The sequence below is a fragment of the Mauremys reevesii genome, unplaced genomic scaffold (assembly GCF_016161935.1).
Source record: "Mauremys reevesii isolate NIE-2019 unplaced genomic scaffold, ASM1616193v1 Contig80, whole genome shotgun sequence".
In the NCBI taxonomy this organism is placed as follows: Eukaryota; Metazoa; Chordata; order Testudines; family Geoemydidae; genus Mauremys; species Mauremys reevesii.
The window spans coordinates 240,071-266,388 of NW_024100896.1; the positions used below are offsets into that span (position 1 = coordinate 240,071).

At 71.8% G+C, this 26,318-nt stretch overlaps 2 protein-coding genes across 2 annotated transcripts in view; both read right to left on the reverse strand.

Moving 5' to 3' along the window:
* The window catches only part of LOC120394853 (laminin subunit beta-2-like), a 33,337-nt gene extending 24,800 nt beyond the window's left edge, over positions 1 to 8,537 (reverse strand). The window contains 6 exon segments of the mRNA XM_039519017.1: positions 2,402 to 2,542; positions 3,698 to 3,886; positions 4,788 to 4,861; positions 5,582 to 5,711; positions 6,146 to 6,315; positions 8,442 to 8,537. Coding sequence (XP_039374951.1) covers positions 2,402 to 2,542; positions 3,698 to 3,886; positions 4,788 to 4,861; positions 5,582 to 5,711; positions 6,146 to 6,315; positions 8,442 to 8,469 — 732 coding nt within the window. The 5' untranslated portion in view covers positions 8,470 to 8,537.
* Positions 8,538 to 15,746: 7,209 nt separating this feature from the next.
* Positions 15,747 to 26,318, reverse strand: part of LOC120394854 (laminin subunit beta-2-like) — a 57,422-nt gene continuing 46,850 nt past the window's right edge. Inside the window, 8 exon segments of the mRNA XM_039519018.1 lie at positions 15,747 to 15,897; positions 16,095 to 16,251; positions 16,846 to 17,022; positions 18,770 to 18,934; positions 19,093 to 19,234; positions 20,646 to 20,853; positions 21,097 to 21,241; positions 21,512 to 21,715. Coding sequence (XP_039374952.1) covers positions 15,764 to 15,897; positions 16,095 to 16,251; positions 16,846 to 17,022; positions 18,770 to 18,934; positions 19,093 to 19,234; positions 20,646 to 20,853; positions 21,097 to 21,241; positions 21,512 to 21,715 — 1,332 coding nt within the window. The 3' untranslated portion in view covers positions 15,747 to 15,763.

The following is a 26,318-nucleotide window of genomic DNA, read 5'->3' on the forward strand; positions in this document are numbered from 1 at the left end:
CCCTGCCCCCCCCCAGGAACCCCCGGGCTGCCCCAGAGCCCCTCACCCTGATTCCCCAGGACCCACCCATAGAACCCCTGCCCCCAGGAACCCCGCGCTGCCCCAGAGCCCTCACCCTGATTCCCAGGACCCACCCATAGAACCCCTGCCCCCAGGAACCCCCGCTGCCCCAGAGCCCCTCACCCTGATTCCCAGGACCCACCCAGGAACCCCTGCCCCCAGGAACCCCCGCTGCCCCAGAGCCCCTCACCCTGATTCCCAGGACCCACCCAGGAACCCCTGCCCAGGGCCCCTCACCCTGATTCCCCAGGACCCACCAGGAACCCCTGCCCCCAGGAACCCGCGCTGCCCCAGGGCCCCTCACCCTGATTCCCAGGACCCACCCAGGAACCCCTGCCCCCAGGAACCCCGCGCTGCCCCAGGGCCCCTCACCCTGATTCCCCAGGACCCCCAGGAACCCCTGCCCCCAGGAACCCCTGCGCTGCCCCAGGGCCCCTCACCCTGATTCCCAGGACCCACCCAGGAACCCCTGCCCCCAGGAACCCCCGCTGCCCCAGGGCCCCTCACCCTGATTCCCCAGGACCCACCCAGGAACCCCTGCCCCCAGGAACCCCAAGGCTGCCCCAGGGCCCCTCACCCTGATTCCCCAGGACCCCCCAGGAACCCCTGCCCCCAGGAACCCCTGCGCTGCCCCAGGGCCCCTCACCCTGATTCCCAGGACCCACCCAGGAACCCCTGCCCCCAGGAACCCCGCGCTGCCCCAGGGCCCTCACCTGATTCCCAGGACCCACCCAGGAACCCCTGCCCCCAGGAACCCCGCGCTGCCCCAGGGCCCTCACCCTGATTCCCAGGACCCCCCAGGAACCCCTGCCCCCAGGAACCCCGCGCTGCCCCAGAGCCCCTCACCCTGATTCCCCAGGACCCCAGGAACCCCTGCCCCCAGGAACCCGTTGCCCCAGGGCCCCTCACCCTGATTCCCCAGGACCCACCCAGGGACCCCTGCCCCCAGGAACCCCGCGCTGCCCCAGAGCCCTCACCCTGATTCCCAGGACCCACCCAGGAACCCCTGCCCCCAGGAACCCCGCTGCCCCAGAGCCCCTCACCCTGATTCCCAGGACCCGCCCAGGAACCCCTGCCCCCAGGAACCCCGCGCTGCCCCAGAGCCCCTCACCCTGATTCCCCAGGACCCCCAGGAACCCCTGCCCCCAGGAACCCCGCTGCCCCAGAGCCCCTCACCCTGATTCCCAGGACCCACCCAGGAACCCCTGCCCCCAGGAACCCCGCGCTGCCCCAGAGCCCTCACCCTGATTCCCCAGGACCCGCCCAGGAACCCCTGCCCCCAGGAACCCCGCGGTGCCCCAGAGCCCCTCACCCTGATTCCCCAGGACCCCCCAGGAACCCCTGCCCCCAGGAACCCCCGCGCTGCCCCAGCGCCCCTCACCTGATTCCCAGGACCCGCCCAGGAACCCCTGCCCCCAGGAACCCCGCGCTGCCCCAGGGCCCCTCACCCTGATTCCCAGGACCCCCAGGAACCCCTGCCCCAGGAACCCCAGCGCTGCCCCAGGGCCCCTCACCCTGATTCCCAGGACCCCCCCAGGAACCCCCCTGCCCCCCCCAGGAACCCCCGCGCTGCCCCAGAGCCCCTCACCCTGAGTCCCCAGGACCCGCCCAGGAACCCCCCTGCCCCCCCCAGGAACCCCCGCGCTGCCCCAGAGCCCCTCACCCAGATTCCCAGGACCCGCCAGGAACCCCTGCCCCCAGGAACCCCGCTGCCCCAGAGCCCCTCACCTGATTCCCCAGGACCGCCCAGGAACCCCCTGCCCCCCAGGAACCCCGCGCTGCCCCAGAGCCCCTCACCCTGATTCCCCAGGACCCACCCAGGAACCCCCCTGCCCCCAGGAACCCCGCTGCCCCAGAGCCCCTCACCCTGATTCCCCAGGTCCCGCCCAGGAACCCCTGCCCCCAGGAACCCCGCGCTGCCCCAGAGCCCCTCACCTGATTCCCCAGGACCCCTGCCCCAGGAACCCCGTGCTGCCCCAGGCCCTCACCCTGATTCCCCAGGACCGCCCAGGAACCCCTGCCCCCAGGAACCCCGCGCTGCCCCAGAGCCCCTCACCCTGATTCCCAGGACCCGCCCAGGAACCCCTGCCCCCAGGAACCCCGCGCTGCCCCAGGGCCCCTCACCCTGATTCCCCAGGACCCGCCCAGGAACCCCCTGCCCCCAGGAACCCCACGCTGCCCCAGGCCCCTCACCCTGATTCCCCAGGACCCACCCAGGAACCCCTGCCCCCAGACCACCCGCACCGCCAGGATCCCCACCCCACCTCAGGCCCCCTCGTGCCTCTCCAGGCCCCCCGCCCCCCCCAGGCTGTGCCTGTGCTCAGGGCTGGATCCCCCCCGCCTGTGCTGCTGAGACCTGGGCCGGGATCTCCCCGCGTGGTCCCGCTGGCGCAGAGCCGCGGCGTGAGCTGGACTCACCCTGGATGGCCGGGCTGTAGGGGTCTCGGATGGGGATGGCTGGGTCCAGGACTCTGTAGATGACCTGAAATACGGGGAAAGGCCCCTCAGTCCCAGGGCCGGCTGCGGGACAGTCCAGGGGCCCCGGCGGGGGTGGGGGGCAGGCCTGTCGTGCTCATTTCACTGGGCCCCGGGGCCCGAGGTGCTGCCCGGCTTGGCTCGGGCCCCGGGCCAGACGCAGCCCGGGGGAGCAGGCCCGGCCCAGCCCGGCCCCTTGCCCGTTAGCTGGGAGGCTCCCATGTTTGAGCGTCTCTCGGCTGCTGCCAGCCTCCCCGGGGGAGAAGGGACGAGGCTGGGGCTGAGCTGGCCCGGCCCGGCCCGACGAGCGCCCAGGAGGGGACGGGGAGACCGGACCAGCAAGGAGAAAATGCAGCTCCTGGCTCGGCTCCTGGCTTCCCGGGCCAGTGGGAAACAGGCCCAGGCGGCCGAGCAGCCACCCGCAGCCCCAAGCGGCCCGGCGCCAAGCGCTCCGAGCCCAGCTTCCGCCAGCCTCTCCCCGTGCCCAGGCCTGGCAGCCTCTGCTCAGACACACGGTATGGGGGGGCGGGAGGTCTCCCTTCCTCTTGCTGTTTGGGATCCAGCTGGAGCCGGCGGAGGTGACGTCCTCTGGCTTCAACCTTTGTCTGGTCGGGCCGGCCCTCGGGACCGGGACTGGGGTCGGGCCGGCCCTCGGGACTGGGGTGGGGGTCGGGTCGGGCCGGCCCTCGGGACCGGGACTGGGGTCGGGCCGGCCCTCGGGACCGGGACTGGGGTCGGGCCGGCCCTCGGGACCGGGACTGGGATTGGGGTCGGGCCGGCCCTTGGGACTGGGCCCGGGACGGTGAAGGCCCAGTGACGTTACGGCAGAGCTGGGATCCCAGGACATGGAGGGGATGAAGCTGACAGCAGGAGCCAGGTTTTCCCCCAGCATCTCTCTCGGAGGACCCCGGAGGAGAGCTGGGGGAACAGTCCAGCCCCATCTCCCAGCCCCGATGGCGGCTCACTGATTTCCCGCCCCTCCTCTTCTCGTTCCCATGCGAGAGCTCAGCAGCACTTTGGTCTGCACTGACCGCGGGTGCCTCGGCTGCTCGCGCTCGGGGAAACGTCCGCGCCGGGCGCAGGATCTCAAAGGCCCGCGGTGAGCCCGGCATTCGCCCAACCCCTGGACACGGGCCAGGGCCAGCCCAAGGACCCCACTCACCTCCCCCTCGCTGGACGGCTCGATGTCTGAGTAGCGGGACTCACAGATGACATCGTCCACCCTGCGCAGGGGCGCCGCGGCAGCGCCGGGGAAGGCCGACGCGCAGTCATAGGCGAAGTAGCGATAAACCTTCCAGGTGCGGCCGAAATCCGCCGAGCGCTCGACCAGCATGGCCGCCGGGCGGAAGGTCTGGGGGAGAGACACGGGGGGCTGGGCGCACCGCAGCAGGGCCGAGTGGGATGCTGGGGGGGGGCAAATGGGTGGCACAAGCGGGGCGTCGGGGGAGGGGAGTGAGCCCCCAGGGCATCGGGGGAGGGGAGTGAGCCCCCAGGGTGTCGGGGGCGGGGCGTGCGCCCCCCGCAGGGCCCGGGGGGGCTTTGGGGGCGGGGAGTGAGCCCCCAGGGTGTCGGGGGAGGCGAGGGAGCCCCCAGCCTGGCGCGGGCAGGGCATCGGGGGAGGCGAGGGAGCCCCCAGGGCGTCGGGGGAGGGGTGTGAGACCCCAGCCTGTCACGGGGGGGCGTCGGGGGAGGGGTGTGAGTCCCCACGGTGTCGGGGGAGGGGTGTGAGCCCCCAGCCTGTCACACGCGGGGCGTCGGGGGAGGGGAGTGAGACCCCAGGATGGCGCGTGGGGCATTGGGGGAGTGAGCCCCCAGGGTGTCGGGGAGGAGTGAGCCCCAGCATGGCACGGGGCATTGGGGAGGGAGTGAGCCCCAGGGTGTCGGAGGAGGCGAGGAGCCCCAGCCTGGCGTGCGAGGGCGTTGGGGGAGGGCAGGAGCCCCAGGATGTCGGGGAGGAGGGAGCCCCAGCATGGCACACGAGGGGCGTTGGGGAGGGGCGGAGCCCCAGGGTGTCGGGAGAGGGGAGTGAGGCCCCAGGATGGTGCGCGTGGGGCATTGGGGGAGGAGGAGCCCCAGGGTGTCGGGGAGGAGGAGCCCCAGGGTGGCGCGTGGGGACAGGCGGGGGGCTCCCGGGAGGCTGGCGTGTCCCCCATGTCCCAGGGGAGGACGGGTCTGGGCGAGGGGCCCCGTGCCCGCAGGGAGGTGGCCTGGCCCCACAGGGCTCCCCACGCCCGCCCCAGGCAGGGACCCACCTTGAAGGTCATGATGAGGTGGGTGAAGTGGAACTCGGCCTCCAGGTCCAGGCGGATGCTGACGTGCTCCACGCCTGCGGAGACGGGGCTGTGAGCTCCGTGGGGCCGGCAGTGGGGCCGGCAGTGGGGCCTGGGGCATCGTCCCGGGCGCTGGTGCTGCTGTGGGGCCGGGGCGAGGCCCCCTCCGAGCCCGGTCACTGCCAAGGACTCGGCCGCCTCCGCCTGGCAGGGCCCCGGGGCAAAGGGCCAGGCCAGGGTGGGTCCGGCCGGTGAGTCAGCGCTTCCCCGCGTGGGAGGGCCCCAGGGACTCCCAGCCCCACATGGCTGCCAGCCCCTCTCCTGGCTAGGGGAACACAGGGGCCGTTCGGCGTCAGAGCCTGGCCCGTCTCTGTGGCGGGGGGACCCCCATGGCCCAGCCCCCCGAGGCAGCCACCTACCCTGGGGCTGGATGGGGATGGCTTGGCCCGGGGGGGCAGAGTGGGCCAGGGCTCCTGGGCCCCACACACGGCCAGGCAGTCTAGGCAATGGGGCTCTCTGCAAGGGAGCTGGGGGCTACATCGGGGGACTGGGCAGGGCCTGGGGGCAGGGCTGGGGGGCAGGAGGGCTGAGCCAGGGGGGCTGGGGGCTAAGCTGGGGGCAGGGGGGCTGAGCCAGGGCGGTTGGGGGACAGGGCTTGGGGCAGGGGGGCTGACTGGGAGACCTGGGGGGCTGAGCCAGAGGTGGGGCAGGGCTGAGCCAGGGGGGCTGGGCACTGGGGGGCAGGGCAGGGAGCCGAGCCGGGGCTGGGGGCTCACCGTTCTCTGACTGCCACCAGGCCTTCCTGCGGTGGGGAGGAAGGAGGACGGCGTTCTCCATGCGGTGGCTGAGGGGTTGGCCAGGGGCGTAGGGCCGGCGCGAGTCGCACACAAAGCACTTCTTCTCCTCCTGCAACAGAGCCGCCTTAGCGAGCCCCGCGGCCCGGCGCCCCCCGCTGCCCGGCACCCCCCACCCCACCGCTGCCCCGCGCCCCCCGCCCACGAGCCCCCCGCAGCCCGCGCCCCCGCAGCCCAGCGCCCGCAGCCCGCGCCCCGCGCCCCGCAGCCTGGCGCCCGCAGCCCAGCGCCCCGCCCACGAGCCCACTGCCCTGCAGCGCCCGCCCACCCCACCGCTGCCCAGTGCCCCTGCCCCAGCACCCCGGCCCTGCAGCTCCCCGCACCCCAGCATACCCCTGCTCCATGAGTCCACTGCCCTGCAGTGCCCTCCGCCCCACTGCTGCCCAGCACCCCCTGCCCACGAGTCCACTGCCCCAGCACCCCCTGTCCAGGGCGCCCCCCCAGGACCCCACCCCAGCACTCCAGCCCCCAGCGCGCCCGTCCCACCTGCAGGTGGCTGACGATGCAGTAGGGCTGGGGTCCCTGCAGCCCACACGTGGAGGAGGCTTCCAGCCGCTCCGCTCGGCCCACAAGCAGGTCCCCGGTTACCGGGTAGCAGCTGCCCATGGAGCAGCCATGTGGGGGCTCGGGGTGCTGGCACAGGCCCCCCCCCAGCACTGTGGAGAGAGGTCAGAGCTGAGAGGGGAGCAGAGTCTGCACCCCACCCTGGGCGAGGGAGCTGGGGGTCCATGCCCTGTCCTGGGGCAGTGGGGCACCTCCCTGCCAGCCATGGAAGACAGGGGGTCTGCCCCGTCCACAGTGGGGAGCCGAGAGGTGTCTGCTTCGCCTTCCCGGGGAGCCCAGGGCGCCCCAGCTGCCTTTGCCTGGGGATCGGGGCGGCAGGACGGGGCCGCCCGGCGCCCGGGAGGAGCGCGCGGGCGGAGGGCGCCCGGCGCCCGGGAGGAGCGCGGGCCGAGGGCGCCCGGCGCCCGGGAGGAGCGCGAGGCCGAGGGGCCGCCCGGGAGGGGAACGCGGGCGGAGGGGCGCCCGCGCCCGGGAGGAGGCGCGCGGGCGGAGGGGCGCCCGGGAGGAGCGCGCGGAGGCGGGCGCCCGGCGCCCGGGAGGAGCGCGAGGCGGAGGGGCTGCCCTGGCGCCCGGGAGGAGGCGCGGGGCGGAGGCTGCCCTGGCGCCCGGGAGGAGCGCGCGGCGGAGGGGGCTGCCCGCGCCCGGGAGGGAGCGCGCGGGCGGAGGGGCTGCTCCGGCGCCCGGGAGGAGGCGCGGGCGGAGGGGCTGCCCGGCGCCCGGGAGGAGCGGGCGGAGGGGCGCCCTGGCGCCCGGGAGGAGCGCGCGGGCGGAGGCTGCTCTGGCGCCCGGGAGGAGCGCATGGGGCGGAGGGGCGCCTGGCGCCCGGGAGGAGCGCGCGGGCGGAGGCTGCTCTGGCGCCCGGGAGGAGCGCGCGGGCGGAGGCGGCTCTGGCGCCCGGGAGGAGCGCGCGGGCGGAGGGGCGCCCTGGCGCCCGGGAGGAGGCGCGGGCGGAGGCGCCTGGTGCCCGGGAGGAGCGTGCGCGGGGCGGAGGGGGGCGCCCTGGCACTGCAGGGTACAGGCACTGATGGGCACCGGGACCTTTGTTCTGCCATCACCCAGGAACTGGGGCTCCCTGGCGCAGAGCAGGGCCAGAGCCAGGGGCTGGTGGTCACACAGACGGGGGGACAGTGCCGAGGGTCTGGCTCCAGGCTGTTCTGAGCCCCCCTTGGCCACCTGCCCCTGCCCCTCAAGCAGGGCCAGTAATGTGACTGGCCGAGCCCCTTCCGCTGGCCGGGGCGGAAACAGCTGCCAGCTAGAAATAGCCAGGCCCTCACCCTCGCGCGCCAGGGCTCTGGGCCCAGCCGGGCAGGCAGCCAGGGGAGGGGTGGGGGCTGCTGCCTACAGCAGGGCCCTGACTCTGCATCCCGGGGTCCCAGGGCGCCGGCCACCCAGCCAGGAAGAGGGACCAGGACAGGGGGTGGCTGGGCCAGGAACCCAGGAGTCCGGGCTCCCTCCTCCCCGACCTGCGACGCTATTGTGCACGGGGAGGGGTGCAGGGGAGGCCCCAGCACAGTCCCTGCCCTCCTGCTGGGGGGTCGCTCACCCTGCCCCCCCCCGGGCAGGCTGCGTTCTGGGCCCCCAGCCAGCCCCCTCCCCTACCACTGAGCTTCAAAGACAGATGAGAACCAGCTGCCCTGGGGTGTGCCCCCCAGCACGGGCAGCCATGCACCCCGCCCCCCGCTCATGGCAAGGGGGCAGCACAGAGGCAGCCCGGCAGGGCTCTGGGGCCAAACTGGGGGGTGAGGGGTGGCTGGCAGCTGGCGCTGGGCACAGGTAACAAGGGAGCGGTGGCCAGCGCCAGGCACAGCTGGGACTGGACCCAGGAGTCCCGGCTCAGGGAACAGGCCCAGGGCCCTCCCTGCCCCACAGCTCCCTGCAGGAGATGGGGCCAGGCCACTGCCGGGGACGGGCCAAAGATGAAGCGTGAGCCCCAGGGGTGCCAGTGGGGAATGAGCCAGCGCGACCCCCACCTGGTAGCCCCACCGCAGCCCCCCATGCGGGTGCACAGGAGGGAGGGCGTGAGCCAGCTGCCCAGGGGCGGGGTCCCATAGGACCTGGGGGCAGTGGGGAGGGCAAGTGAGGGGCAGGGGCCATGGGAGGAGCTGCCCGGCCCCAGAGGTCCCAGGACCCCCCCCGGACACAGCGCATCTGGGGCGGGGCATCGCTCCAGGCCCCTTGGCTCCTGGTGCCCCCCCACCCCCCAGCGGGCCGGACTCACCCGCCAGCAGCCAGCCCCACAGCCTCATCGGGGCAGCCCCGGGTCCCGCTAGTCCTTCGCCGCAGCCTCCTCTTCACCCTGCGGGAGAGGCCGGTGAGCTGAACCGAGCCGAGCTGAGCCGAGCCGGATCCCCCCTCCCCCGGGGACGCGCCCAGCCCCGTCCCGCTCACCCGCCCGGTCCGGCTCGGCTCGGTCCCGCTGTGCCCGAGCCCGAAGTTGGAGAAGTTGGCGAGGGGCCGGAGGCAAAGTGCGGGGCGGATTCGCCGCTGGGATCCGGGGCCGCGGCCAGGGGAGGAGCCGGCCGGGGGCTCCCGGGGGCGGTGCCTCGTAGCGGGCCAAAGGGAAAACGGGACCCCCGGCCCGTTCCCAGCCCCGGGGCTTGGGAAAGGGCCTGTCCCGGCACGTGCCAAGGCCCCCCCCACCCCGGGCACGAAGCGGCGCAGCCCTGGGAGCCGTAGCCCAGGTGCTGGAACTGGGGGGGCTGCAGCCCCCCCTGGCGTAACGCGGTTTCCATCATATCCAGGGTTTGCAGTTTGGTTCCCTGGCTCAGCCCCGTACACATTGCACCAGCGCACATTGCACCAGCGCCCCTGGCCGGCGGGCACGGCCCCGGGGAGCTGGCGGGCGCAGACGGGGGGAGCTGGCAGGCGAGGCCCTGGGGAGCTGCCGGGCACAGACGGGGGGAGCTGATGGGTACAGATGTGAGGAGCTGCCGGGCGCAGACGGGGGGAGCTGCCGGGCACAGACGGGGGGAGCTGGCAGGCGAGGCCCTGGGGAGCTGCTGGGCACAGACCGGGGGAGCTGCCGGGCACAGATGTGAGGAGCCGGCGGGCACGGCCCCGGGGAGCTGCTGGGCACAGACGGGGGGAGCTGGCAGGTGAGGCCCTGGGGAGCTGCTGGGCATAGACCGGGGGAGCCGGCGGGCGCAGACGGGAGGAGCCGGCGGGCGCAGACGGGGGGAGCTGGCGGGCGCAGACGGGGGGAGCCGGCAGGCGCAGGCCCGGGGGAGCTGCTGGGCGCAGACGGGGGGAGCTGCTGGGCACAGATGTGCGGAGCCAGCGGGTGCAGATGGAGGGAGCCAGCGGGTGCAGATGGGGGGAGCCGGCGGGCACGGCCCCAGGGAGCTGAAGGGCGCAGACGGGGGGAGCCGGCGGGCGCAGATGGGGGGAGCTGCTGGGCACAGCCGGGGGGAGCTGGCAGGCGAGGCCCTGGGGAGCTGCTGGGCACAGACCGGGGGAGCTGGCGGGCGCAGACGGGGGGAGCTGCCGGGCACAGCCCTGGGAGCTGCTGGGCACAGACCGGGGGAGCTGCCGGGCACAGACAGGGGGAGCTGGCAGGCGAGGCCCTGGGGAGCTGTTGGGCGCAGACGGGGGGAGCTGGCGGGCGCAGATGTGAGGAGCCAGCAGGCACGGCCCCGGGGAGCTGTTGGGCGCAGACGGGGGGAGCTGGCGGGCGCAGATGTGAGGAGCCAGCAGGCACGGCCCCGGGGAGCTGGCGGGCGCAGACGGGGGGAGCTGGCGGGCGCAGATGTGAGGAGCCAGCAGGCACGGCCCCGGGGAGCTGGCGGGCGCAGGCCCCGGGGAGCCGGCGGGCGCAGACGGGGGGAGCCGGCGGGCGCAGGCCCTGGGGCTCAGCTCCTGTCCAGGCGGCTCCGGCTTTTCCCCCGCGCTGGCAGGCCCGGGCTGGAATGCAGGTCCGGGGCGGGGGCTGCAGGACAGACGCTGACAGCCAAGGCCGGATTTCAGTCAAGGGCAGCTGGGCCAAATCCCGCCCCCACCCCACCCGCTGGAGGGTTTGGGAAGCTGCGTCCCTTCCTCAGGCCCCACCCTCGCCAGTGAGCCTGTCCCAGCGCCCAGCGAGGGGGCCCTGTGTAACCAGCCCCCACCCCAGAGGCAGGCGCCTCAGTGCCGAACCAGGGGGTTCGGTGAACTGATGGCTCGGTTCAGCTAACTACACACTGGCACCGCCGGCTCGATGCTGCCCCACCCCGTGCCGGAGGGTTGGGGCTTCCTGCCCGGCTGCAGCATGCGGGGCGCAGGGGCGGGGGTGCCCTTGCGGGTCAGTGTTAACGCTCCATGGTGCTGGATGGCACCGCCCTGAGCTCCTGGTTCAGGCTGGCAGCAGCCCAGGCAGGCAGTGCGGCGCTGGCCACGCTTGGGCAATGGACGCTGGGTCTGGGCCCCTGCTCAGCACCGATGCGGGGCCCTGGCCAGCCTGGGACCCCTCCCTGGAAGGGGTGAGCATGGTGGCACCCAGCAGGGATGCAGCTCACGCTGCCTGCAGGGATGTGGGGACTCCGCAGGGTGCCCTTGGTGGGCACAGCTTGGGCAGCTCAGTCCTTGGGCAAGGCAGCCTGACCCCCATGCCAGGCCCAGCCCTGCCCACCCCGCAGGGCCGGCTCCAGACCCCAGCACGGCAAGCACGCGCGTGGGGCGGCCCTTTCCCGGCACGGGATTGGGCAGCGGACCTGCGGTCATGCCTGCGGCAGTCAGCCGCGGACCTGCTGGAGGTCCGCAGCCGCGGGAGGTCCAGCCGAGCCACGCGACCAGCGGACCCTCTGCAGTCATGCCCGCGGGAGGTCCGCTGCTCCTGCGGCTCCGGGGCGCCTCCCGCGCATGACTGCTGGGGGCGGCCAAAAAGGTAGAGCCGCCCCTGCCACCCCGCTCACGCTGGCACAAGCAGGGCCAAGCCCTCGGGCTGGAAGCAGAAGGGCCCAGCCCAGAGCTCCCCTTGGACCAGCTCCTGGGGTTTGGAGCCTGCTCCTGCCCCCGCGGCTGGGGCCTGCCTGGCCGGCGCTCACCAAGCAGCGATGGCTCCAGTCCCGTGCCAGCCTCTGGCCCGGCCACCAGCCAGGCTGCCCCGGCAGCTGCCTCCTTTGGGCGAATCTGACGCTCCCACGCTGGAGGGGCCAGAGCTGGACTCCCTGAACGGGGGGCTCTGGCTGCCCCTGGACAGGGTGGGGGCAGGGTGTTCCAAGAGCCGGTTCCACCCCAAAGGCACCGTTCAGTCATTGAGCCCGACCCCCACCTAATCCAGGGCAGAGCCCCCGGGAGCCCCGTGTCCAGCTCACAAGGGCAGCCAGTGCTTGGCCAGCCCCTTGGGGTACAAGCCTCTGGCTGCGGGAGCCGGCCCAGGGGGCAGATCCGCTCTCTGACTGCATCTGCCCCGAGCTCCCTGCTGGCCGCTGCTCCCGGGGGCGCTGACGGACCGGGGCGGAGCAGCCGTTCCCTGGACATGCTGCCCGGCCCAGTCCCACTTGCCCAGGCCTCGGCTCCTCACAGAGCGCGGTCCCAAGCGCCTCCACGGTCTCACCCAGACCTGGCTGGGTTTGGGATGCGGCCCACACGCCAGCGCCTGCAGGTGGGGCAGGGGCAGCATTGGGCCTGGGATGAAGTGGGGTTTTATTCATCTGGTTACTGTCCTATACCAATATGGTGTGTGCCTCAGTTTCCCTGTGTGCTGCACCATACTTGGAGGGTGGGAACTGGGTGTGTGATTTTTGCTGAGGCCCTCAGGGCAAGTGAGGCTGCCCAGCTGTTTGCAGCTGTGTAACCTGAGAGGGGGGGGGGGTGCGACCAGGTAACACCTTTTGCCCAGGAAGCGAGACAGAGAGAAGGAGGAGGAACAATGGGGTGGCGGAGGTGGGGTGGCTGGAGGCTGGCAGTCTGCGTGGGGGGCTGGAAGGGGGGGAAGCCAGGCCGCCTGGCCCAGGACTCCCAAGATGGACTTGGCTGAAAGTCCCTGATTTCTGTGCTAACGAGCTCTGCCCTTCGCCGTGATCCTGTCGTCTGATAAACCTGCTGTTTCCCCGGCTGCCTGAGAGTCCCGTCTGCCTGCGGAGTGGGGGGGCAGGGCCCTCTGGCTGCCCCAGGACCCCGCCCGGGCGACTCGCTGGGGGAAGCACACGGTGGGGCAGGGGATGCTGGATGCTCCGAGCTCAGCCCCAGGAAGGTGGAAGCTGTGGGAGCTTCTTGCCCTGGGGCCCGTCTGCTCCGAGAGCGGAGGCTCCCCCAGAGTCCTGCCCGGCTCCGTAGGGAGCAGAGCCGGCATCGCCCGGGGCCCCCGGGGCAGAGCCAGCATCGCCTGGGGCAGAACCAGCATCGCCCAGGGCCCCCGGGGCAGAGCCAGCATCGCCCAGGGCCCCCGGGGCAGAGCCGGCATCGCCCGGGGCCCCCGGGGCAGAGCCAGCATCGCCACGGGCAGAACCAGCAGCGCCCAGGGCCCCCGGGGCAGAGCCGGCATCGCCCAGGGCCCCCGGGGCAGAGCCAGCATCGCCCGGGGCCCCCGGGGCAGAGCCAGCATCGCCTGGGGCAGAACCAGCATCGCCCAGGGCCCCCAGGGCAGAGCCAGCATCGCCCAGGGCCCCCGGGGCAGAGCCAGCATGGGGCCGTGGTCCCTTTGGGCGCTGGGGCCGTGCCCAGTGCAGAAGCAGGCACGCAACACAGAGCAGCCAGGGCCACGGGCTTAGGCCTTTATTTGCAGTGTCCAGGGGTGCTACAGGCGCTGGCCAGGCAGAGCCTGGAGCCAGGAGGGGCCCCTGCCAGGTGGGGCCCGCCCCTGGCTTCCCACTCGCTCCCTAGTACAGTGCTGGCCCCACGGCATTGCCTGCCCATGAGCCCAGAACCCCCGGCTGGCTGGCAGCGGGCACAGCCTGTGGCCAGGGAGGGCAGCGACAGGGCACAGAGCAGGCTGCCAGCAGAACTCCTGACTCCCCCCCCCCCCCCCGGGCGGGCAAAGGGTGTGGGGGCTGGGGCATCCCTGCCAGTGGAGGGGCCTGCACGCCAGCTCTGAGCCCCATGGCAGCATGGGCACTTGGCTCTGCCCTCCCTGGGGGGCATTCCCCAGCCCCACCTGCTGTGGGGTATGGGAGGGGCAGGAAATAATCCCATTAATGTCTGGGGGGGGCAGGGGCCTCATCACACCATGAGCCTGTGGCCCCAGGGGGGCCCCTCTGGATAGGGGGGGTCCGGGGGGGGGCCGTGCCGGGGGCGTCTCTCTGCCCCAGGTCCCTGTGGGAGGTCCTGTGGATTGGAGGTGTCCTTGGGGGCCTGTGGATTGGAGGTGTCCTTGGGGCCCTGCTGGGGTGTCTCTCTGCCCTGGGTCTCTGTGGGGGGCCCCTGTGGATTGGAGGTGTCCTTGGGGGCTGCTGGGGTGTCTCTCTGCCCCGGGTCCCTGTGGGAGGTCCCTGTGGATTGGAGGTGTCCTTGGGGGGGGGCCTGTGGATTGGAGGTGTCCTGGGGGGGGGCCCTGCTGGGGGTGTCTATCTGCCCCGGGTCCCTGTGGGGGGCCCCTGTGGCTCAGGGGTGTCCTGGGGGGGGCCCTGCTGGGGGCATCTCTCTGCCCTGGGTCTCTGTGGGGGGCCCCTGTGGATTGGAGGTGTGCTTGGGGGGGGGCTGCTGGGAGGTGTCTCTCTGCCCCGGGTCCCTGTGGAGTGGAGGTGTCCTTGGGGGGGGGCCTGTGGATTGGAGGTGTCCTGGGGGCCCTGCTGGGGGTGTCTCTCTGCCCCGGGTCCCTGTGGGGGGCGCCGGGGGCTCAGGGGTGTCCTTGGGGGGGCCCTGCTGGGGGCGTCTCTCTGCCCTGGGTCCCTGTGGGGAATTGCGGGGGGGAGGGGGCAGGCACCCTCCACAGCTCCCCCAGGGGAGCCCCCCACTGCTGCCAAGGGCCCACTGAGCCCTTCCAAGGGTGGCCAGTGCCCAAGGTCACAGGCCCAGCCCAGCAGTGCAGAGGGGGCGTGGGGGCAGCACAGAGGGAAGGCGTGGGGGTCCAGACGGGCAGTCGGGCCTGGAACAGGGGGTAGGGGGCTCCGTGGGGGTCCAGATGGGCAGTCGGGCCTGGAACGGGGGCAGGGGGCTCCGTGGGGTCCAGACGGGCAGTCAGGCCTGGGGGTGGCTGGGGGCTCGCGGGCGTCCAGATGGGCAGTCAGGCCTGGAAGGGAGGGCAGTCGGGAGGCTCCGCGGGTCCAGACAGTCAGGCTGGTGGGTGGTGGGTGGGCTCCGCAGGGGTCCAGATGGGCAGTCAGGCCCGGGGGGGTACCATGGGGGTCCAGATGGGCAGTTGGGCCGGCGGGGGGGCTCCGCAGGGGTCCAGACAGACAGACAGGCTGGTGGGCGGCGGGGGGGCGGCTCCGCGGGTGTCCAGACAGGCTGGTGGGCGGGGGGGGGGCTCCGTGGGGGTCCAGACGGGCAGTCAGGCCTGGGGATGTGTGATGTTATTGATATAAATTGGGACCATATAGAACATGGTTTGCAACCAAGGTCCTGTAGTGGCACCAAATCTTAGGTAAAGGGGGTCATCTAAGGTGTCTAAGACCAGGTTAGGGGTGGCTGGTTAGGATTGTGCTGTCTGGGTGCATGTGTCACTTTTAGTTGAAGTTATGAATATTGGCTCTGTTCTGTCTATACTTCAAACTTGTGCTGTGCTTCTGGGAGACACCCCAGACAGGTTAGTGTTAGCCCTGCCTGGCCTGCGTGATGACACAACTGACCCATGGAGCGAAGGCAGACACGCCTTGTGACTCAGCAAAGTGCAGGGACTGGCCCATGTGACTCCAGGCTCCATTTTGCTGTAATTTTCCACAGTGGGGACAAAGAGGTTCTTACACCTGGAAGAGCCTATATAAGGCTGATGCCTCATCTCCAGCTGGTCTTCAATCCTGCTTCTGACCTCTGGAGGGACTTGGCTACAAATTGAAGCTCTGCACAAAGGACTGACTGACCCATCCCAGCGGGGGATGTTCCAGAGACTTGATTTGAACCTGCAGTTTATTCTGTTACTGCTACAAGCCTGAACTAAGAACTTTGCCATTACTGTATGTAATTGATTCCATTTAGCCAATTCTACCTCTCAGCTCTACCTTTTCCCCTTTGTAAATAAACCTTTAGATTTTAGATTCTAAAGGATTGGCACCAGCGTGATTTGTGGGTAAGATCTGATGTGTATATTGACCTGGGTCTGGGGCTTGGTCCTTTGGGATCGAGGGAACCGTTTTCTTTTATTGGGGTGTTGGTTTTCATAACCATTCATCCCCAGGACGAGTGGGACTGGTGGGGATACTGGGAGACTGGAGTGTCTGAGGGAATTGCTTGTGTGACTTGTGGTTAGCCAGTGGGGTGAGACCAGAGTCCTTTTTGTCTGGCTGGTTTGGTGCCTTAGAGGTGGAAAAGCCCCAGCCTGGGGCTGTGACTGCCCTGTTGGAGCGATTTGTCCTGAATTGGCACTCTCAGCTGGGTCCTGCCAGAACTGCATCGTCACAGGGGGCCAGCGGGGGGGGGGCACCACGGGGCTCCTGACATGCAGTCGGGGCAGCGGGCAGCACCCGGGCACTAGCAGGTGGCGTAGGCGTTGGCCTTCTCCCGGATCTCCTCCAGCAGCCCGGAGACGCGTCTCTCCAGCGCCTGCAGCTGCCTGGCCTTGGCCTCCAGCAGCTCCTCGCCGGCCCCAAAGCGCCGCTCCAGCTCTGCAGACAGGCGGAGACCGCAGTGAGCCCCCCCGCCATGCCCCCCCCGGGCCCACAGCCAGCTCGGCCTGCAGCCCCCCGCACCACGTGCCCATACCCCTCCCAAGTGCCCGTCTGAATGGGGGGCGGCAGGGCCCCCGGCAAGTGGGGCTGGGCACGGCTCCTGCCACCCCCAGCCGCGCGCCCGCCCCGGGTACCTTCCAGCTTCCTCTGGCTGCCGCTGGCCTTGTCCAGGAGCTGCTGGGCATCCTGCAGGAGCCGCGTCACCCGGAGCAGCGCCGCGCCCGAGGCCCCGGCCAGCCCGCCCACCTGGCTCCTCAGCGCCACGTAGCGCGGTGTCACCGCTGCCAGCGCCTGGGGCAGAGAGGCACAGGCTGACACCCAGCGCCAGGCCCACTGCCCCCAGTGCTGAGCAGACTGGTGGGCGTAGGTTGGGGGGAGGGGGAGGGCGCTGTGTGGGGGACGGGGAGGGCAGGGTGCTGTGTGGGAGGAAGAGCAGGGGCTGGGGAAGGGGACGTTGTGTGGGGGAGGGAGGGCAGGGGCTGGGGAGAGGGGCGGGCACTGTGTGGGTTTGGGGAGGGCAGGGGCTGTCATCCAGGAGCCCAGGTCAGGGACTGGGGAGGGGAGGGCGCTGTGCGGGAGGGGAGGACAGGGGCTGGGGGAGGGTGCTGTGCGGGGCAGGGCAGGGGCTGGGAGGGGAGGCGCTGTGCGGGGACGGGGAGGGCAGGGGTTGGGGAGGGGCAGGGGCTGGGGAGGGCGAGGCGCTATGCGGGGAGGGCAGGGGTTGGGGAGGGGCAGGGGCTGGGGAGGGGAGGCGAGGCGCTATGCGGGGAGGGCAGGGGTTGGGGGAGGGGCAGGGGCTGGGGGGAGGGGGCGGGCGCTGTGTGGGTTTGGGGAGGCCAGGGCAGGGGGAAGACGCTGGAAGCTGGCAGGGCCGGGGGCTCTCACCTGGCCCAGCTCCCCCGTGGCCGACACGGCTCGCTCCGCTTTCTCCTTGGCCTCCTTGGCCAGCCCCCGGTTGGCCCTGGACTTGTCCTGCAGGGCAGCCACCTGCTTCGCCAGCGCCTGCAGGGGCCGCAGCACCTGCGCCTCCTTCTCCTGCAGCCCCCGGAGCCTGCGCTCGGCCTGCGGGGACAGAGGGACGAGGGTGCCCCAGGTCCCACCCGCCCCCGCAGCGTGGACGCTACAGGCTGCCCGTGGGAGCCCCCCCGGCCCCGCCTCACGGCTGAGCCCCCGGCCCGGCCCGGCCCGGCCCCAGGGAGGAGCAGCTGAGGGGGACCGGAGGGGGGGCTCCAGCCAGCGGAGGAGGGAGGGGTTCCCCAGCCCCAGTAAGGGGGCTCAGGGTGTGGGGATGCCCCGGGGAAGGATCAGGCCTTTGTCTGCAGGCAGATGAAAAGAGCAGGCGAGCAGCAGCCATTGGCTGCGGAGCGAGACGTCACGTCCGCACAGGCCAGCTAAGTGACATTGAACCCAGGGCCTAGTGGGCTGGTCGGACGGGGACCCCCCACGGAGCTTGAGCTGGCTAACGACCAGCCCAGCGTGTGTCTGGCAAGAAATCACAGCCCAGAGCGGTGGGTGAAACCCTCCTTCCCCCTCGCTTTGTCCCGGCGGCTCCACCTCCCCCGTGTTGGGCTGGCTGGCGCTTTGCCTGTCCCTCGGCTACATCATTCATTTTGGGAGGGGTAAACGAAGGCCCTGGGGCGGGGCCAGTGGGGAACGTCGTTACCCTGGGGCAGGGCCGGTTGGGAACGTCGTTACGCCGGGGCGAGGCCGGTGGGGAACGTCATTAGCCGGGGCGGGGCCGGTTGGGAACGTCGTTACGCCGGGGCGAGGCCAGTGGGGAACATCGTTACGCCGGGGCGAGGCCCGTTGGGAACGTCGTTACGCCGGGGCGGGGCCCGTTGGGAACGTCGTTACGCCGGGGCGAGGCCCGTTGGGAACGTCGTTACGCCGGGGCGAGGCCCGTTGGGAACGTCGTTACGCCGGGGCGAGGCCGGTGGGGAACGTCGTTATGCCGGGGCGAGGCCCGTTGGGAACGTCGTTACGCCGGGGCGAGGCCGGTGGGGATCTTCGTTACGCCGGGGCGGGGCCCGTTGGGAACGTCGTTACGCCGGGGCGAGGCCCGTTGGGAACGTCGTTACGCCGGGGCGGGGCCGGTGGGGAACGTCGTTACGCCGGGGCGGGCCCGTTGGGAACGTCGTTACGCCGGGGCGGGGCAGGTTGGGAACGTCGTTACGCCGGGGCGAGGCCGGTGGGGAACGTCGTTACTCCGGGGCGGTTGGGAACGCGTCGTTACGCCGGGCGAGGCCCGTTGGGGAACGCGTCGTTACGCCGGGCGGGCCGTTGGGAACGTCGTTACGCCGGGGCGAGGCCCGTTGGGAACGTCGTTACGCCGGGGCGAGGCCGGTGGGGAACATCGTTACTCCGGGGCGAGGCCCGTTGGGAACGTCGTTACGCCGGGGCGAGGCCCGTTGGGAACGTCGTTACGCCGGGGCGGGGCCGGTGGGGAACGTCGTTAGGCCGGGGCGGGGCCGGGGGGAACGTCGTTACGCCGGGGCGGGGCCGGTGGGGAACGTCGTTACGCCGGGGCGGGCCCGTTGGGAACGTCGTTACGCCGGGGCGGGCCCGTTGGGAACGTCGTTACGCCGGGGCGGGGCCGGTGGGGAACGTCGTTACGCCGGGGCGGGGCCAGTGGGGAACGTCGTTACGCCGGGGCGGGCCCGTTGGGAACGTCGTTACGCCGGGGCGGGGCCGGTGGGGAACGTCGTTATGCCGGGGCGAGGCCCGTTGGGAACGTCGTTACGCCGGGGCGGGGCTGGCTCATAAAATGTTAGGGTAACAACTGGCTAAGGCAGAACTCCCCAGAACTCACCTCCCTACCCAAACCGGGCTCCAAAGGGACGTTCTTGGGAACCGACTCCAGGCCCCAGCCCCACGGCCAGAGCTCAGCTCTCTGCCAGTGACGCCGAGCAGAGATGGGCGCCCCCAAACGGACCCGATCCTGGCTGGCGCGGGGGGCACTGGGTCTGGGGGTTGTTAGTCACTGGAGGCGACGGAGGAGATTACCGGGTGAGGCTCTTTCACTGCACCCCTGCAGCAGTCGTGTACACCCGGAGCCCCACGGATTGGGAATGGGTGGGTGCCCTAATGGCTTGGGGGGGCCACGAGGGTCCCCAGGATGGCAGAGCCCCTCACCTCCTTCACGCTGCTCTCCACACCCCGCACCGCCTCCTTGGTGCTCCTCAGCACGTGCCCCACCATGGAAACCTGGACCGTCGCCCCCGCCAGCACCTCCTGCGTGGCTGCGATCACCCCCCTCACGCCCACCGCTCGGTCCCTGCGGGGACACAGGCAGCGTCACCCTCAGGGCCCCTCCCCCCAGGCAGCTCCCCCACCCTGCCCCCACAGCGCCCCCTGCCGGGAGCTCCCCCAGAGCCACCCCCTGCCCCGCCCCCACAGCGCCCCCTGCCGGGAGCTCCCCCAGAGCCACCCCCTGCCCTGCCCCCACAGCGTCCCCTGCCGGGAGCTCCCCCAGAGCCACCCCCTGCCCCGCCCCCACAGCGCCCCTGCAGGGAGCTCCCCAGAGCCACCCCTGCCCCGCCCCACAGCGCCCCTGCCGGGAGCTCCCAGAGCCACCCCTGCCCCGCCCCATAGTGCCCCCTGCTGGGAGCTCCCCAGAGCCACCCCTAACCTGCCCCCACAGCGCCCCTGCCGGAGCTCCCCAGAGCCACCCTCTGTCCCACCCCCACAGCACCCCTGCCGGGAGCTCCCCAGAGCCACCCTCTGTCCCGCCCCACAGCACCCCTGCCGGGAGCTCCCCAGAGCCACCCCTGCCCCGCCCCACAGCACCCCTGCCGGGAGCTCCCCAGAGCCACCTCCTGCCCTGCCCCACAGCGCCCCTGCTGGGAGCTCCCCAGAGCCACCCCGGCCCTGCCCCACAGCGCCCCTGCTGGGACCTTCCCCACAGCCAGTGCCCTGCCCCGCCCCACAGCGCCCCTGCTGGGAGCTCCCCAGCCAGCGCCCTGCCCTGTCCCCACAGCGCCCCTGCTGGGAGCTCCCCAGAGCCACCCTCTGTCCCGCCCCACAGCGCCCCTGCCGGGAGCTCCCCAGAGCCACCCCTGCCCGCCCCACAGCACCCCCTGCCGGGAGCTCCCCCAGAGCCACCTTCTGTCCCGCCCCACAGCACCCCTGCCGGGAGCTCCCCAGAGCCACCCCTGCCCCGCCCCACAGCACCCCTGCTGGGAGCTCCCCCAGAGCCACCCCGGCCCTGCCCCACAGCGCCCCTGCTGGGACCTCCCCACAGCCAGTGCCCTGCCCGCCCCACAGCGCCCCTGCTGGAGCTCCCCACAGCCAGCGCCCTGCCCTGCCCCACAGCACCTGCTGGGAGCTTCCCCACAGCCAGCGCCCTGCCCCGCCCCCACAGCGCCCCCTGCTGGGAGCCCCCCCCCACAGCCAGCGCCCTGCCCTGTCCCCACAGCGCCCCCTGCTGGGAGCTCCCCCAGAGCCACCCTCTGTCCCGCCCCCATAGCGCCCCCTGCTGGGAGCTCCCCCAGAGCCACCCTCTGTCCCGCCCCCACAGCACCCCCTGCCGGGAGCTCCCCCAGAGCCACCCTCTGTCCCGACCCCATAGCGCCCCCTGCTGCAAGCTCTCTCCAGAGCCAGCCCCCTGCAGGGAGAGGCTGGGACCAGAAACTCCCCCCACGCCCTCAGCCAGAGCCCCTGGCCTGCTCCCGTCCCTGGTAACTCACCTGGCCTGCTCTGCCCGTGTGAGCAGCTCCTTGGCCGCAGCCAGGCCGTGGGCCGTGCTGTTCAGGACAGCGTCCACCCCGTCCAGCTGCCGGATACTGGCCTGGATCTCCTGCAGCAGGTACCGGATCCTGCTGGGGCTGCTGGGCAGGGAGATGTTCAGCACCTGCCGGGCCACCAGCTCGATGCTCTCCGGGTCGGCTCCCTCCTCTGCAGACAGGGACAGCCCTCAGCGTGGGCAGCAGGTCCTAGGCATGCCAGTGGGGCAGGCTGGGGCATGGCTGGGCACCCACGGGACTGCAGCAGCTGCCAACTTGGGCCCCGGCTCACCCCATGCCTGCCCATGGCTCGGCCCGGCGTGGCGGGGCCTGGGATGCCCACCGCGCCAGGCTGCGGGGGTGCCAGAATTCCTAGGAACCCCCGGCCCACCCCAGCTCAGCTCCGGCTCCATACCTGCCAGGAAGTCCTTGATCTTCTGGATGAATTCTCGCAGCCTGGCTGTGGACTCCTCCATGTGGCCTCTGGCTGCCTGGGACCCATCCAGTGTGTCCTGGGCTCGTCTCCTGGCGCCCCGGGCCAGCTCCTGGATCTCCTGCACCTGGAAGAGACTCACAGCTGATTGCTCCAGGCTGGTGCCAGCTGTGTGCCACACCCAGTGTGGGGGGAACAAGCAAGGAGGTGCCCAGCTGGCAGCACAGGCATGGGACTGGCACATTTGTGTGTGCACAAGGCTGTGTGGGTTCCCACAGACGTGTGAGGCTAGTGGGGACACACTCACGGGGACCCCTGCAGCTTAAATCACAGGCCTGATGCCCGAGGAGACCGTCCCCTCCCCTGGAGACGGGACCAGCCCCTGCCCACACCCTACCTTAAGGGCAATGGTGCCCAGCTGCCCGGCCGCGCTTTCCAACTGGCGTGAGACATCCTGGGCGGTGCGCAGGGCCTGCGTGGAGACGGGGAGCACCCCCTTGCAGCCTGGGCCCCCACAGCGCCGCTGCCCGGAGTCGTCCTGGCAAGAGGCCCCTCCACAGGGGGCTTGTTGGCAGTCCTGATCTCCCTTCGCTCCACAGATCTGCAGGGCAGAGAGCACATGGCAGGGGGTCAGCCAGAGAGCCAGCCGGCCTTGCAGGGCCCCAGGGGAGGGGGGCAGAAACCTGGGCTTGCCATTGCATTCGCTGGGAGGGAGGCTGCGACAAAGGGCGAATGATTTGTATGACTCCAGGGTGTGCCTCAGTTTCCCCCTGTGCTCCACATGGCTACCGGGGACAGGGAGGAGGATTCAGTTTGCTCTCAGGGCGACCGAGGCCTGTTCTACCCTAGGAAATGAAGTCAGTGTTACCACGTCGCTCAGGGGGCTGAAAAATCACCCTCCCGTAGCGCCGCAGTGCCCCGAGCTGAGCCCGGTGGAGGTAGCGCTCAGTAGATGGGAGAGTTCTCCCAGCGAACCTGCCACCCCTCTCGGGGAGGTGAATTGGGACAAGGTGGGAATATTTGGTCATGTTTTTATGAGGCCTGTGCATGCAGGGCCGCCCAGGGGATTCAGGAGCCCTGGAGCAAAGCGGGGGAGCTGCGGTGCTTGTACTCACCTGGCGGTGGTCCGGGTCTTCGGCAGCACTGAAGGGCCCCCGCCGCCGAAATGCCGCCGAAGACCCGGACCGCCACCAGGTGCCCCACTTGCACCCTCCCCGGGCAGCCCTGTGTCCGTGCCTCGGTTTCCCCGCAATGCTGCCTGGCTCCCCAGTGGGTGGGGAAGGGCTGGTTGCTCTCAGGGTAGGGGAAGCGACATGGCCATCTGGGCCTTGCTCCCCATGTCAGTGGGGCATTTGAGAAGACACTGGCGACTCCACTCGCCAGGACGCTGGCACCGAGCACGCAACGCCCCCGAGAGACCTGCCTCCCCTGGGGGGCTGAACCATCCCCAGCTGAGATCAAAGCACTGGGGGGCAGGGGGAAGATCTGGGGGCTGGCAGGAGCCAGGGCTCTGCCGAAGGAGGGCAGACAGACAGAGCCTGCACCCAGGGGCTGGGCGCTGGCTGAGCAGGACGGCCCATGCTGCAACCTTCACTTCTCTGGGCTGCCCTACGGACTCCCTGTGCCGCACCGGGGCACAGCGCTGGGCAAGTCGCTGCAGGCGCTGGGCGAGGGGCACCGGTCCCTGCGCAGTGGGCAGGGCTCTGCCCGGCTCTGTCCCAGGGGGCTCGCAGGGCGGAGCAGGGGCTGCAGCCCAGAGGGCCAGTGTCAGAGGGTGGGGAGGCCACGTGGCCGACCCTGGCAGAAGGGTGGGGCCCATTGTGGGGCTGGCCCGCAGAAGGGCTTCTCCCAGGGACTGTTTAAAAGCTGGGGCCTAGCACCGACCCTGGGGATCCATGGCGGAGGGACACCCGAGCCCTGTCCCAGCTCTCCCTGGAGGGCTCCTGGCGGTAACCCTGCCTGGGCACTAGCCCCTGCAGCCCAGCAGCCCAGAACGCCGTCCTGGCGCGAGACGGCCAAGGAGGGGGCTCGGGATCCACCCGAAGGGGCAGTTGGAAAGAGCTGGAGGGGAAGAAGGATGCAGAGGCGGAGCTAGCGAAGGGATCAGATAAGAGGAGAACTGGGAAGCGAGAAAGAGGAAAGAAGGAAAAGGCGAAAGGTCTGAGGTCCGGAGACGCAGGAATGTCAGACCTGGGTCTGGGAGCAGACACTCAGCGAGGGAAATGGAGGGACGCGCAGGAGAGGGCGTCACAGCAATCCACCCGCTGAAACGGGACCAGCTCCAAAGGCAGTTTTAGCTTAAACCAGACCCTGCAAAGGGGAAGCGAGACCCCCCCCACCTCAAGCCCATGCCCAGAGACTGAGCGTCTAGTGAGGCAATACAGGTCGAAGGGGCCCAGTGCCCAGGTGAAGGCCCCGAGTGAAGAAAGCTGCTTGGTGACAAACCGGGTGCAAAGGGACAGCGCCAGGGGCCAAGCCAAGGAGAGGCAAAGACCAGGCCAGCGAGAGCGGAGCTGCCCTGCCAGCCCAGGAGAGGAAAAGCTGCCCAGGCTGCTGGCGAGAGACCCCACGGCTCTGGACCGAGCTGGGCAGCGTGGCCAAGGCCCCCCGGGTCCTGAGCGGGGAGCCTAGAGCTGCCCCTTCGAAGCATCAGGCCTTGGCCACGGGCGGGCAGATTTCAGCTCCCGCTCCCTGTGGGGCTTTCCCAGCCCGTGTGTCCTGGTCTGCTCCGCCTCCCCTCCCGGTTAGCCCAGCCGGGTCACCCACTCCTCCCAGCAGGCCCCGGCCCTCCTGCTCTGCCCGCCCCCGGCCTCTCCTCCCAGGGGCCCAGCCCGACCCCATCCAGAGACCTGCCCCCGGCCTCTCCTCCCCAGGGCCCCAGCCCGACCCCATCCAGAGACCCGCCCCACCTCCCAGGGGCCCAGCCCGACCCCATCCAGAGACCCGCCCCGGCCTCTCCTCCCCAGGGCCCCAGCCCGACCCCATCCAGAGACCTTCCCGCCCGGCCTCTCCTCCCAGGGGCCCAGCCTGATCCCCATCCAGAGACCCGCCCCGGCCTCTCTCCCCAGGGGCCCAGCCCGACCCCATCCAGAGACCTTCCCGCCCCGGCCTCTCCTCCCAGGGCCCAGCCTGATCCCCATCCAGAGACCCGCCCCCGCCCCGGCCTCTCCTCCCCAGGGGCCCAGCCCGACCCCATCCAGAGACCTTCCCCTCCGGCCTCTCCTCCCAGGGGCCCAGCCTGATCCCCATCCAGAGACACCCCCGGCCTCTCCTCCCCAGGGGCCCAGCCCGACCCCATCCAGAGACCCGCCCCACCCGGCCTCTCCTCCCAGGGCCCCAGCCCGATCCCCATCCAGAGACCCGCCCCACCCCGGCCTCTCCTCCCAGGGCCCAGCCCGACCCCATCCAGAGACCCGCCCCCGGCCTCTCCTCCCAGGGCCCCAGCCCGACCCCATCCAGAGACCCGCCCCGGCCTCTCCTCCCCAGGGCCCCAGCCCGACCCCATCCAGAGACCCGCCCCGGCCTCTCCTCCCAGGGCCCCAGCCCGATCCCCATCCAGAGACCCGCCCCACCCCGGCCTCTCCTCCCCAGGCCCAGCCCGACCCCATCCAGAGACCGCCCCCCGGCCTCTCCTCCCCAGGGCCCCAGCCCGACCCCATCCAGAGACCCGCCCCGGCCTCTCCTCCCAGGGCCCCAGCCCGACCCCATCCAGAGACCCGCCCCGGCCTCTCCTCCCAGGGCCCCAGCCCGATCCCCATCCAGAGACCCGCCCCAGCCTCTCCTCCCCAGGGGCCCAGCCCGACCCCATCCAGAGACCCGCCCCGGCCTCTCCTCCCCAGGGCCCAGCCCGACCCCATCCAGAGACCCGCTCCCCGGCCTCTCCTCCCCAGGCCCAGCCTGATCCCCATCCAGAGACCTGCCCCCGGCCTCTCCTCCCAGGGCCCAGCCTGATCCCCATCCAGAGACCCCCGGCCTCTCCTCCCCAGGGGCCCAGCCTGATCCCCATCCAGAGACCCGCCCCATCCGGCCTCTCCTCCCCAGGGCCCCAGCCCGACCCCATCCAGAGACCCGCCCCACCTCCTCAGGGGCCCAGCCCGACCCTCATCCAGAGACCCGCCCCACCTCCCCAGGGCCCAGCCCGACCCCATCCAGAGACCCGCCCCACCCGGCCTCTCCTCCCCAGGGCCCAGCCTGATCCCCATCCAGAGACCTGCCCCCGGCCTCTCCTCCCAGGGCCCAGCCTGATCCCCATCCAGAGACCTGCCCCACCCGGCCTCTCCTCCCCAGGGGCCCAGCCTGATCCCCATCCAGAGACCTGCCCCCCCGGCCTCTCCTCCCCAGGGGCCCAGCCTGATCCCCATCCAGAGACCCGCCCCGGCCTCGCCTCCCCCGGGGCACAGCCTGATCCCCACCCAGAGCCCCGCCCCCCCGGCCTCTCCTCCCCAGGGGCCCAGCCCTACCCCCATCCAGAGACCCGCCCCCCCCGGCCTCTCCTCCCCAGGGGCCCAGCCTGATCCCCATCCAGAGACCTGCCCCACCCGGCCTCTCCTCCCAGGGGCCCAGCCCGACCCCATCCAGAGACCTGCCCCCGGCCTCTCCTCCCCAGGGGCCCAGCCGGATCCCCATCCAGAGACCTGCCCCCCCGGCCTCTCCTCCCAGGGCCCAGCCCGACCCCATCCACAGACCCGCTCCCCCCGGCCTCTCCTCCCCAGGGGCCCAGCCTGATCCCCATCCAGAGACCTGCCCCGGCCTCCTCTCCCAGGGGCCCAGCCCGACCCCATTCAGAGACCCGCCCCACCCGGCCTCTCCTCCCAGGGCCCCAGCCCGACCCCATCCAGAGACCCGCCCCACCTCCCCAGGGCCCAGCCCGACCCCATCCAGAGACCCGCCCCACCTCCCCAGGGGCCCCGCCCGACCCCCCTCCAGAGACCCGCCCCCACCCGGCCTCTCCTCCCCCGGGGCCCAGCCAGAACCCCAACCAGAGACCTGCCCCCGGCCTCTCTCCCCAGGGGCCCAGCCTGATCCCCATCCAGAGACCCGCCCCGGCCTCTCCTCCCCAGGGGCCCAGCCTGATCCCCATCCAGAGACCCGCCCCATCCGGCCTCTCTCCCCAGGGCACCAGCCCGACCCCATCCAGAGACCCGCCCCACCCGGCCTCTCCTCCCCAGGGGCCCAGCCTGATCCCCATCCAGAGACCCGCCCCA